The 12,526-nt window shown below is 47.1% G+C and overlaps 1 protein-coding gene and 1 pseudogene across 4 annotated transcripts in view; both read right to left on the reverse strand.

The window, feature by feature from the left end:
* On the reverse strand, positions 1 to 98 carry LOC130016982 (uncharacterized; annotated as a pseudogene).
* A 2,264-nt stretch (positions 99 to 2,362) lies between these two features.
* Positions 2,363 to 12,526, reverse strand: part of DIXDC1 (DIX domain containing 1) — an 84,735-nt gene continuing 74,571 nt past the window's right edge. For all 4 annotated transcript variants that reach the window (XM_056107497.1, XM_056107498.1, XM_056107496.1 and 1 more), the window contains 3 exons: positions 10,823 to 10,928; positions 8,122 to 8,230; positions 2,363 to 3,546 (listed from right to left, as the gene is read on the reverse strand). In XM_056107497.1, the coding sequence (XP_055963472.1) occupies positions 3,466 to 3,546; positions 8,122 to 8,230; positions 10,823 to 10,928 (296 nt within the window). In that variant the 3' untranslated portion in view covers positions 2,363 to 3,465. The remainder of the gene's footprint in view (positions 3,547 to 8,121; positions 8,231 to 10,822; positions 10,929 to 12,526) is intronic.

Below are 12,526 nucleotides of genomic sequence, written 5' to 3' on the forward strand. Positions count from 1 at the left end.
AAAAATATGGAATGTTTCGCAAATTTGCATGTCACCTTTCCGCAGGGACCATGCTAATCTTTATTATTCCAATTTTAGTTTAGTCCAAATATGCTAGGTATGGATTTTTTTTTATTTTTTTGACAAAAGCTTTTTATAAAAAGTATGGAATTCTTCACAAATTTACATGTCACCCTTCCCAATCTTTATTATCCCAATTTTAGTGTAATGTCCTGCCAAAGCCAGTGTTAGGTACTAACTGTAAAGTGTTCCAATTGTAGTTAATTTAAGAAACTGAGTGTGAACAATCCTCAATTGGTTATTTTGTTGTTTTGAATGTCTGGAAGTGGGAAAGTTGAAAGAGGTGGACACACCCAGCAGTGCTTGGGAGTCACTCCCAGAGACGCTCTGGAATAGGTTGGTGCTGGGGATTGAACCTAGACCTCCTGCATGTAAGACAAGCTCTCAGTCTGCTGAGTTCTCTCTAGCCCCATCCTCAGTACTTCGTTTTGTCTGGGGCCCACAACCCACAGTGCTCAGGGCTTACTCTTGGCTCTGCACAGAGATCACTCCAGGCAGGTTCAGCAGACCATATGGAATGCTGGGAATCGAACCTGGGCTGGTGGCATGCAAGACAAGCGCCCTATCCGCTGTACTAGCACTCTGTACCGCCCACCTCGGTTTATAAATAAAGGCGTTTTTAGGAATTGAGCTTTATGCTAAATTATTTTGATGAGAGGGCTATTTGTTTCATTAACCCACTAGAGTTTAGATTGTTTCAACATTCTAGTTCCAAAGAGCTTCAGTGCGGCAGGGTTCCACAGGCACCATTCCACATAAATGTCACTAGGGGGCAGTACTCTAAGAGGCTCACTGTGGTGGAACCAATGCAGCATCTAAACCACATTTTTTTGTTGTTTTGTTTTGTTTGGGCCACATCTGGAGATACTCCTGGCTCTGTCCTCAGGAATTATTCCTGGCAATGCTCAAGTGTATTGAACCCGCGTCGGCAAACATCCTACCGCTGTACTATCATAGACTCTGGACCCATCAATCAGACTTTTTAAGATCAGAACAAATCATTACACACTCCTCCTCAGAAGCCTTCTCGGCCTTTAGAAACTGGACATTTTACACAAGAATTAGTGGAGCAATAACCTGCAACTAGGGTACCTAGTCATTACCTGTGGCACAGGAGATTAAAAAGCTGAAGGGGGGAAATGGCCTCCTTTCATCTCCTGATCTCGACTTCAGCTTTCTATGCATGCTAAGGCCATGTGACCCTTCCTCCAAATACAAAGGAGTAACAAGACAAATCAGCTTGAGGACTTTGAAATTTTCTGATTTAATTTTCTCTGAGAAGTTAAATTGCACATAACGGTTAGACTGTTGGCTGAAGCAGACAAAAATCCTGACAAGTAAAAAATGGATCAAAATGAGAAATACAATAATGGATTTTGGCCTGATAACCCTCATGCTGTTTTATAGCAAAACACTAAAATTCACATGCAACAGAGAAATTGGTGACTCAAGGACTTTTCCTCCAGGATTCCTGGGAAAAAGAACCTGAGAATATGCTGTTTTCTTCTGTTTGCTTCCATAATGAATTCTTCTTGCCTTGGACCGACTTTCCCACACTTTTCCAGTCTTTTCCAATGAGAAATCATTCTATGATTAGGAGAAAACCAGGTTAACTTACATGGACCCTATTAGCTGTCTTTTGAACTCTTCTTGTCTTCAAGAGGAGCCATCAATTCAATTTTACATTAAAACCACCTCCACCCCGAAAATGGCAGGTAGACTTGGAACTGGAGTTAGTTATTAATATACTCTTAATAAAATAAAGCTGTTCTGAAACCACAAGAGCTGGTAAGAAGAGCCTGTAAAAAAGCCACTGGGTTCTCTAGAAAATGGAGAGAGTATACAGAATGTGAGAATATACAGCACTCACACTCAAGTTATAAAAATAGACATGGTTCTCAGACAAAAAAAGCAAATGAGTACAAAAGAATTCTCCAAACATGAATTATCTTAGAAAGACAGATCCATAGAAAACAATGAAATGTCCTCTTAAGAGCGCCAGTCATCTGCTGGAAATAGCTGAACAGGGCGATGAACTAGACAGACCGGTCAGGAACCCAGAATCGGTCTGTCTAACTCCTCAGGTTGGCAGTGTACATTGGCGGTCCCAGGCAGGCTGCTTTGGAAAATGTGTGTATCATACATACTTGAATGCGATGCTTGTATCTATGTGTAAAATGGCTGATGGTGCTTGGTGAATGAATGAGAAAACCCAAGTTAATAGGTAATTGCTGGCAATTCAACTTTTTTTTTTTTTGAGCTACTACACTTAACAATGCTACACATAAGAAAGTATTCTAGGTTTGATTTTTTTCACCCAGAATCAGCCCTGCCATTCACAACTCAGGCTCCATGCTCCCTGGTTTCTATCGTGCCCCAAAGAATCAGCCTAGATTCAAGGTAATGGGAAAAACCAAAAACCAAAACACCCTGGCCTTGAAACAAGGAGGCATAGACCAGAAACTCATGCTCGGTTCTCAAAAAAAAAAAAATCACAAATACTGAAATTAATGATCTGCCTCCCTTTTGAGTGCAAAGGAGACAACAATAGAGAAACTTAAGTCCTAAGGGAAAGAAAGAAAGTCAAGAAGATATGGATAGCAGCACCGTTCCACACCCGCCTGGATTCTCAAGGAGTTTTTTAACTCCTCATTCCTTTCAAATACAAAGTTCATCAGTTAGAATGTTTAAAAAGGCTCCAGTTAAAAGAGTCCCCAGAGAAAACTAACAGTACATTGAAATATGTCCCCTTGGGCTCAAGGACAAGTTGCAGAACCAGTTAAGACACCAGAGGCAGCCCAAGGTCTAACTTCATTATGGTTTTGGCCAAGGATAGCACATGTGAGGCAGATGTTTCCCAGCAAGTCCAAGATAATGCACCATCCACGACCAGTCCAGAAAGATGGCTGAGGAGTGGGCTTCCCCCTTGATGCATTTGCAGCAGCTTCGAAGAAGCAGGAAACAGGTTACCCGTGCCTTGTCTGCGAGTACAAACACCAGGACTGCTGCAACCATCTAGGCCAAGTAATACTGTAACACGCAGCAGTGACGCCTCTGATTCCCAGTTTCCAGATCCTAGCAGCCATGCCCCTATCAGAGCTGAATGGCCCATTCCCGTTGCTTAAGGCCTTGGGTTTGTTATCCTCAGAGCAGAATGAAACACTGTGTTCCCATAACGAGGAATTGCAGAGGAAGCCGGGGTCTCCATTTGGACAGGGATTTTTAAGGGCCACATGTGCCAGGCACACAAACAGGACTGGCCTCTCTGGCTGTTACCCTTGGAGAAGCTTCTCTTTTGGCAGCATGAACTAGAAACTTCGTAGTGTTTCCTGGTTTCAGTCCTCTTTCCTGAGTCGAGCAGCCAGGGAGAGTCAAGTTCCGAAAGTCTTCCACCTGATACTCAGTTTAATTCTCGCCGTGATCCTCCTCCACCCAGGCTACTATTTTCCCTTCCCATCCGGGGATGGCATCGTCATCATGGAAAACCTAGAGAAAAAGCCATGATGGGAAAAGAAGAGTAAGATACGGCATCTCATAAAAAGATCAAGGAAGGGGCTGGAGCAATAGCACAGCGGGTAGGGCGTTTGCCTTGCACGCAGCGACCCGGGTTCGATTCCCAGCATCCCATATGGTCCCCTGAGCACTGCCTGGAGTAATGCCTAAGTGCAAAGCCAGGAGTAACTCCTGTGCATTGCCAGGTGAGACCCAAAAAGCCAAAAAAAAAAAAGATCAAGGAAGGATGAAAAAAAAAAATCTTGAGTTAGACTCCATGTCCCGTTGGCTTTATCCCTAAAAGTTGTAACAGGTTTTTTTAAAAAGTATATTTTGTGGGTGTGGATGCATTAATTTTATGTCTACATCTATGGAATGGTTAAAAGGTAAAGGTAAAGGCCCTCCCGTTGATCGTCGATTTGCTCGAGCGGGCCCAGTAACGTCTCCATTGGAGACTTTGTTGTTACTGTGTCTGGCATATCGAATACTCTCCGTAGCATCCTAATACTTCTTTGCTCATAAAATTTTTAGAAATTAGTAAGTCAATTACGACAGAGCACTTTTGGCCTTCTTAGAAGAAACAGAAGTATAAGCCACTGAAAAAGAGAGACAGAGGAGATCAGAGTTGTGACTCAGTGCTACAAGACATGTCTTCCAGGTGCCAGGCCCTGGGCTCTATGCTTGTCACCTCGTGCTTTGCCCCAGCACTGCTGGGAGTGGCCCCCACAACAACTGTAAATACCTAAATGAAAAAGGGGGAAATCGGGGGCTCAAGGCACTTTAAAGAAAGGGTAAGAAAGACCAATCTTGGGGGTATGATGCTGCCAGCAGGTCAATTTGTACCTGTGAGGCAACTGCATCAGCAGCCTGATGGCACCGTCAGGCTTTTAGATACCCCAAAATTGCTGCTGTGCCTTGCCAGACCCCAAAAACTTGGGGCAAAGTTTACCAAGAAAGTAAATGGCCAAAAGTTAGGTATGTGGGAGACACACCCACAAACCACCTCTGGCTCAGCTATATAATTGGAGGCATGGCCTCTCTCTCTGGCTCCTGATTGAACTGCTTAACAGCCATGATCCCAGAGACTCAGAAACGAATCTCGGAACTCAAAGGCTTCTTGGCAGAAATGCATCCTGTTCCTGCAGTAGGTTACTGGTGCTGGGCCACTTCAGGTGGGAATAGGTTTCGTGCCTTGGCCTGTTCCCCTTGGTGGCCCGGTGACCACCATCCTCCAGAGGCCACTGGACGATCAGGTTTGGGCCTGCAGTGATGAGACACGTGGGGCCTCACCAGCTGGGGGTGGAACCAGCCCTTTCCTCCCCATCCCAGTGAGACCCCGAGTCGCCGCCTACAAACGGCCTCTCTGATTCCTGATCAAGCTAATTAACGGCTATGATCCCAGAGACTCAGAAACAAATCTCAAAACCCAGAGTCTTTTGGCAGAAATGCATCTGGACCACATACAAGGTGGCCGCTGCCTCAGAGTTTCTTGGAAAGCCAGGTATGAGCCTGCGTTGACGGGGCAACTGCAGTCTCAGGGGAAGGGGGGCGGTACCGGCTCGTCCTTCTTGCCCTACCGAGGTCATGAGTTGCCCCCCACAAGCGGCTCTCTCTCCAGCACAGCCATGGCTCCAGAGGCCAAAGGACTTAATCCAGAGCCTGGCAGCTTGCGGCAGAAAAGTGATTGGACCATTCGTTAAACTATGGCACCATTCCTCCCCAGGAGGGAAAGGGTGTTGCTCCCTTCTGCCTTTTCCCGCCCCCCAGCAGCAAGGTGGCCACCGCCTCTGAGCTTATAAGAAAGCCAGGTATGAGCTGGCGTTGACAGGGAAACTGCAGTCTCATGGGAAGCGGGGCGGTACCAGCTCATCCTTCGCGCCCTACGGAGATCACGAGTTGCCCCCCAGGAGCGGCTCTCTGGCACAGCCATAACACCAGACACACAGAAATCAATCTTGTAATTATCTGGCTCTTTGCTGAAATCCAAAATCGTGAGGCTGCTATTGCGGCCACATGAGATTATATGATTCTTATAACCAGCTATAGAAAACAAAGTATTTCTCAATGCCTTTTCAGCAATTCTGATTGTTGGGGGTGGGGGAACTTCTAAACAATAATGGTGCATCTTTTGTCGAAATAATGAATGTAATCAATGTAGAGAAGAGTTAAGTGGAAATCACCTGCATCACAGACACTGGGAGGGTTGGGAGGGGGGATATACTGGGGTTTTGGTGGTGAAAAATGAATACTGGTGAAGGGAGAGGTGTTTGATCATTGTATGACCGAGACTTAAACCTGAAAGCTTAGTAACTTTTCCCACAGTGATTCAATAAATATAAGAAGAAAAATAAATAAATAAAATTATGAAAAAAAAAGTAAGGTGGAGATCATGCCCAATTCAATCAGCTAATCAGTGGCTGAATAAATAGCAGTACTCCTACATTTAAAAAAAAAGACCAATCTTAATATGCTGGCATGCAATTTTTCTCATTCTTTCATTTCCTATGCTACTAATAAGACAAGGTTTTGTTTTTTTTTTTGGGGGGGGTTGGCTTTTTGGGTCACTCAGGCGATGCTCAGAAGTTAGTCCAAGCTCTGCACTCAGGAATCACTCCTGGCAGTGCCTGGGGGGACCAAATGGGATGCCAGGGCCTGACCCCAGGTCAGCCATTGTGCAAGGCAAACGCCCTGCCCACTGTACTATTGCTCTGGCCCCAAGACAGGGTTATTAAAACATTTTAGCTGAGGAGAAATCTTAACAAAACAAAATGGCTTTAGCAACTTTTTGTTTTGTTCGAGGGCCACACCTGCCGGTACTCAGGGCTTACTGCTGACTGTGTGTTCAGAGATCACTCCAGTAGGTGCTTGGGGGACCATATGTAGTCATGGGTATTGAACATGGGTCAGCTGTGTGCAAGACTAGCACCCCGCCCAATGTACTATCACTCCAGCCCATGGCTTTACAACTTTTTGCATTCTGTTACTAAAAAAAAACACTTGCAGGACTAGTCCCCCCAAAGACTTTTTTTTGTTTCGTTTGGGGTCCACATCCAATGATGTTCACGACTGGCTTCAGGCTCAGAGATCACTCCTGGAAAGGCTCGGAGAGACAACACAGTATACCAGGAATTGAACCTGGGCTGGCCACGTGCAAGGCTTCAGCTCCTCAAAAAGTCTATTTCTAGCAGAGGAACTATATAGCAAAGTGGTAAATAAGTTCAGAATAAGAAGATGAAGTTTCCAGAAGTTACTTGTTTTCATTATCTGGGGGATTTCCACCACAGTTCCACAGAGTCATCTCTACTTGTTTATGCTTCACAGAAAAGAGAAAGTTTTTGATTTGGCTACAAAGGCCTGGAGCGATAGTACAATGGGTATGGCACTTGCCTCGCAGGCAACTGATCAGGGTTTGATCCTGGCACTCCATATTGTCCCCCGAGGCTTGCCAGGAGTGATCCCTGAACACAGAGCCAGGGGTAAAGCCCTGAGCACTAATGGTTGTGGCCCTCTCAAAAAAAAAGAGGAAAAAAATTGCTGCCTACAAGCTACCGAGAGCATCTCGCCCGTACAGCAAAGCCTGGCAAGCTCCCCGTGACGTATTCAATATGCCAAAAACAGTAACAACAAGTCTCACAATTTGCTGTGAGATGTTACTGGTGCCCACTCGAGCAAATCAATGAACAACGGGAGGACAGTGCCTACAAATCTGAACGAAACTTAAAAACTCAGTTTTGTTCAAATTGATGCTATTTTCCATAACAAAATAAAAATTTTTCCCTGTTTTGGTTTTTTTCCCTTTTTTTGGAGTGGTCATACCTAGTGGTGCTGGAGAGGGGACGGTGAGCAAGGGTCATCTGAGGGGGGCAAGTAGGAGGCTACAGAATAGAATCTAGAGTCTCTCACATGGTACATATGTGCTCCCCATCTGAGCTCCATCCTTGGCCCAGAAACCTGTCTCTTTCTATTTACTTGTTTGGAAGCCGTATCTGGAGGTGCCCGGGTAGAACTCAAGCTCACACACACACACACACACACACACACACACACACGCACGCACGCACTACAGGCCTTAGCACCATCTGCGTGGCCCCTTGAGTTTTTTGTTTGTTTTGCATTGCCTGGGATTGAACCCAGGTCTCTTGCACGCAAGACCACATCCTCACCCGTGTCCCACCCCCACCTTTTCTTTTTTTTGTTTTTTTTTAAGATTAAAAATTCTAACCCTGGGGCTGGAGCAATAGCACAGCAGGTAGGGCTTGCACGCAGCCGACCCGAGTTCGATTCCCAGCATCCCATATGGTCCCCCCGAGCACCGCCAGGAGTCATTTCTGAGTGCATGAGCCAGGAGTAACCCCTGTGCATTGCCAGGTGTGACCCAAAAAGCAAAAAAAAAAAAATCTAACCCAGTTACTGATGAAAACAACTGACCCTGAAGTAAAGACACCATCAACTTCTTGGGCTGCTCCCTGACCGGAGGCCCTGGGAAATCCCTCTAACCTGTGAGGGAACGTGGGTTCTTATAGATACCGGTTCAGGGACCATCACCCACATTCCCTGGGGAGTCTGTACCTCCTCTTTGACGGTGCCAAACTCAGGATCCAGAGCTTTGAAGTGGTACCGGTGATTCCCTTCCCGGTCAATGGCTGCTTTGAAATCCTTCAAGGTCACCTCCCCCAACCTGTAATAGGAATAGCAAAGCCCTCAAATCGACTCGTTAGCAATAGGTTAGAGAGATAAGAAGTTACCCCAAAGCAGGCCCCTGTCAGCGGCCAAGCAGATAGTGCATGACCTTCGCAGCTCACTGCGCTGACAACCCAACAAAGTCTAAAACCACCTTTGAGGAAGCCAGTCACCACACAGGGGAAGAAATCGCCTTACCTATGGGGTGATCTGGGAATTTAAAACTACTGCAGCAGCAGTCAAATTACTTTTCTCTGGGGCCTGAGAGATAGCACAGAGGACAGGGCACTTGCCTTATGAGGAGGCAGATCTGGGTTTAATCCCCCGCACCCCGTACGGTCCCCCGAGTCCTGCCAGGAGTGATCTCTGAATGCAGAGCCAAGAGTAAGTCCTGAATACCTCCAGGTATGGCTCCAAAAGAACAAAACTCAAATGACTTTTCCCGAGAAATAAAATGGAATTCTCTGAAATCATATCAACTCTCGGCCTAAGGTTCTCTGAATTGTTTCCTTTCACAGTGCTCCATTTCCCAAGGCAGGCGGATTCAATCAAGTCTTGTCCATTTCTGCTCCTTGCATCAGAAAGCTCCCCCCTATCAAACCAAGTATGTAGATCCTAGGAAATCACTGCTGTCCCCTCAGCAGTGATTCCCAAGTTTAAGAATCCTGCAAAACTTCCTTTCTTTGGGTCATGGTGGAAGGTAGGTCTAGCAAGCTCAAGGTCCTGAATCCAATCCTCCAAACTGCCCACTTCTCCCCCTTAACTCTGTACAGCCCTGATGGCCCCAAACACCACGCAGGGGTGGGAGGTGCTTCTCTATTATTTAAAAATGTTGTTTTCTTGAGGGTGTGTATCAAGCAAGGGTTTGAAGGGTCTTTGTGTTTGATTGGTGTGGGGGTCACACCTGGCTGTGCTCAGGATTTACTCCTGGCCCTGTGCTCAGGGATCACTCCTGGCAGGCTCAGGGGACCCACAAGGAGTGCCAGGAATCGAACCTGGGTCAGACACATGCAAGGCAAGAGCCCCATTTGCTGTATCGTCGCTCTGGCATAGATTTGAAGGTTTTTAACATGAATCCTTAAGAGGTCGGCTAAGTGAGGAAGAGAACAACTATCGAAGAGTAAGAGGGTCCCACACTGTGTAGGATCTATTTTGGGGCACTTAAAAAAGACCTCCTTGGGTCTGCTTCTCGAACCCGTGTCTCCCTCGAACGCATACCTTGCCTGCTTGCCTGTATGTTTCTTTGCTTATTTTCACTTTGGAGAAGCCCATGTTGTACTTCTGTCTTTTTTCCCCCTTACATCTTTCTAAATAAATTTCAATAGAAACTACCCTGCTTAAAAAAAAAAAAGACCTCAGATGAGAAAGATAGATGGACAGGATGAGCACATGCCTTGCTCCCTTGTATGTGTAAGGTCCAAAGTTAGATCCCCAGTAGCACACAGCCCCGTGCCTGCCCCCAGTTTTGCCCTGGTAGCCTGCAGCATCCATTACTGGGCTGAGTTGCTAGGAGCAGGCCTGAGCACTTTACAGAGGCACCTGTATGGGCCAGAGAGATAGTACAGCGGGCAAGGCACTTGCTTGCACACAGCTGACCCAGGTTCAATCTCCAGCACCAGATGCAGTTCCCTGAGCCAGCCAGGAGTGATCCCTGAGTGCAGTCAGGAGTAAGCCCCAAGCACTGCCAGTGCAGACCAAAAACAAGCAAACCAAAAAGCACCCCAAAAAACACAACGACTTTAGCTAACCTGAGTCTATCTATATAGTTATGGGCACAGGATAATGACTCTTGGGGCTGGACCTAGCAGAGGACGACTTGTCTTCTATGAAGTGGCTGGTGACAGTAAGGCTGCAACTATAAGGTACTGCCCGTGCACCTTGTACACTGCCCGGCTTCCTCAGCTCATCATATGGGCAGTTACGAAGGCTTCTGTCCCTTTTGAGAGGGAGAAGAGGGGCACTGAGGGCCACACCCTGCGATGCTTGGGGACTACCCCCAGCTCTATGTTTGGGTGAGGGGAGGGGCAGAGCACTCAGTGACGCTGTCAGGGAACCAAGTGGCACGAGAGATGGAACCGGAACTTGGGTCCAAAGCATGCCAGGCAAGTGTCTTAACCCCACACTGTCCCTCCAGCCCCGTTTTTTTAAAGAGAGGAAGAGGAGCTTGCTCTTCAAGGCCGTGTTCCCCTCTGGAAATACATCTCATCTGCTTGTCTCTATGTCTCTTTGCTTCTTCCACTCTGGAGAGGTCTGTGTTCTCTCTTGAACATATATTTCCTCTCTTTCTCTCCCTCACATCTAAGTAAGTTTCATTCAGTAAAAATTATTTGGCTTTGCGGCTGGAGCGATAGCACAGCGGGTAGGGCGTTTGCCTTGCATGCGGCCGACCCGGGTTTGATTCCCAGCATCCCATATGGTCCCCTGAGCACCGCGAGGAGTAACCCCTGTGCAATGCCAGGTGTGACCCAAAAGGCGAAAAAAAAAATTGTCTGGCTTCATACACACACACACACGCGCGCGCATGCACGCGCACACACACACACACAAAATTAAAATTCAGCAAAGAAATCAAAATGGCCTAGAATCTCACCGCTTTGGTATGTTGACCATGAAGGGCGTGAGGGAGCGGTCGGTGAAGTAGAGCACTTTTGTGCAGGTGCTGCTGACGGCCGGGGCGCTCTGGGAGTGAGGCAGCTCTGCAAGAGACGCTGTGGTCAGGACACTGGCACTGCCCCCTCACTTCCAGCTACGCAGTATGCCTCAGGGAAGTGCAGCCATCCGCGGTTACAACACCGCTTCCCCTTGCCAAATACCACGTGCTTCGCACACAGATACCACTGCAGGGACCTTTGGTTCCCACCCATTCCAGGTACTTGCAGAGGATTGCGACAGTCCAGCCAAGCACTGTAGCCAGGAGCCCAGGGAGGTCAGGGAAGCCTGGCCAAGGGCTGGATGGAACAGCAAGAGCCGCAGATGCTGAGCACAACTGGATGATGGAGGCTCACGGTCACGGTCCTCCCATTGTTCATCAATTTGCTCGAGTGGGCCCAGTAACGTCTCCATCATGAGACTTGTTGTTACTGTTTTTGGCATATCGAATACGTCATGGGTAGCTTGCCAGGCTTTGCCATGTGGGTGAGATACTCTCGGTAGCTTGCCAGGCTCTCCGAGAGGGGTGGAGGAATCAAACTCGGGTCGGCCATGTTGGCCACTTGTAAGGCAAATGCCCTACCACTGTGCTATGGCTCCAGCCCAAATTTATATATATATATATATATATATATATAACTTTATATATATATTTTTACTTTTTTATTGAATCACTGTAGCACTGTCCTCCCATTGTTCGTCAATTTGCTCAAGTGGGCACCAGTAACGTCTCCATTGTGAGACTTGTTACTTCTTGTTATCGGGCTGGAGCCAATAGCAGAGCGGGTAGGACATTTGCCTTGCATGCGACTGACCCGGGTTTGATTCCTCCGTCCCTCTCAGACAGTTACTAAGAATATCCCACCTGCACGGCAGAGCCTGGCAAGTTCCCATTGGCATATCTGATGTGCCAAAAGCAGTAACAAGTCTCACAATGGAGACCTTACTGGTGCCCGCTTGAGCAAATCGATGAACGGGAGGACATTGCAGTCGTGCTACAGTGCTGTACTGGATCATTGTGAGACAGACCATTACAAAGCTGTTCACGATTAAGTTTCAGTCATAGTGTTCCAACACGCGTCCTTCCACCACTGTACATTTCCCAGCACCAGTGTCCCCAGGTTCCCTCCCCTCATCCCCTGCCTGCCTCTATGGGAGGCGCTCTCTCTCTCTCTCTCTCTCTCTCTCTCTCTCTCCTTTTCCCTCCCTCCCCCCTTTGGGCATTTTGTTTTGCAATATTGATACTGAAAGGTTATCAAGAATATCCTGTGGCTGGAGCGATAATACAGCGGGTAGGGCATTTGTCTTGCACACAGCCGACCCAGGTTCGATTCCCAGCATCCCATATGGTCCCCCAAGTACCACCAGGACTAATTCCTGAGTGCAAAGCCAGTAATCCCTGAGCATCGCTGGGTGTGACCCAAAAAGAAAAAAAAATCCCTTACCTATTTTAACCCTCAGATCTTGTCCAGAGTGATCATTCCCAGCTGTTATTGTCTGTTCCAAAGCAGTGTCTTCTCTAGCTTACCTACTCTCAGCCCCACACACACTTGTGGATAGTTCCAACCACTGATCAGTCCTCCTAACCCATTTTCCCTGGCCATAGATATTAAGGCTTCTACTATAGTTTTTATATAGCACAAAT

Source organism: Sorex fumeus, unplaced genomic scaffold, assembly GCF_029834395.1.
Source record: "Sorex fumeus unplaced genomic scaffold, SorFum_2.1 ptg000169l, whole genome shotgun sequence".
NCBI classification, from domain to species: domain Eukaryota; kingdom Metazoa; phylum Chordata; class Mammalia; order Eulipotyphla; family Soricidae; genus Sorex; species Sorex fumeus.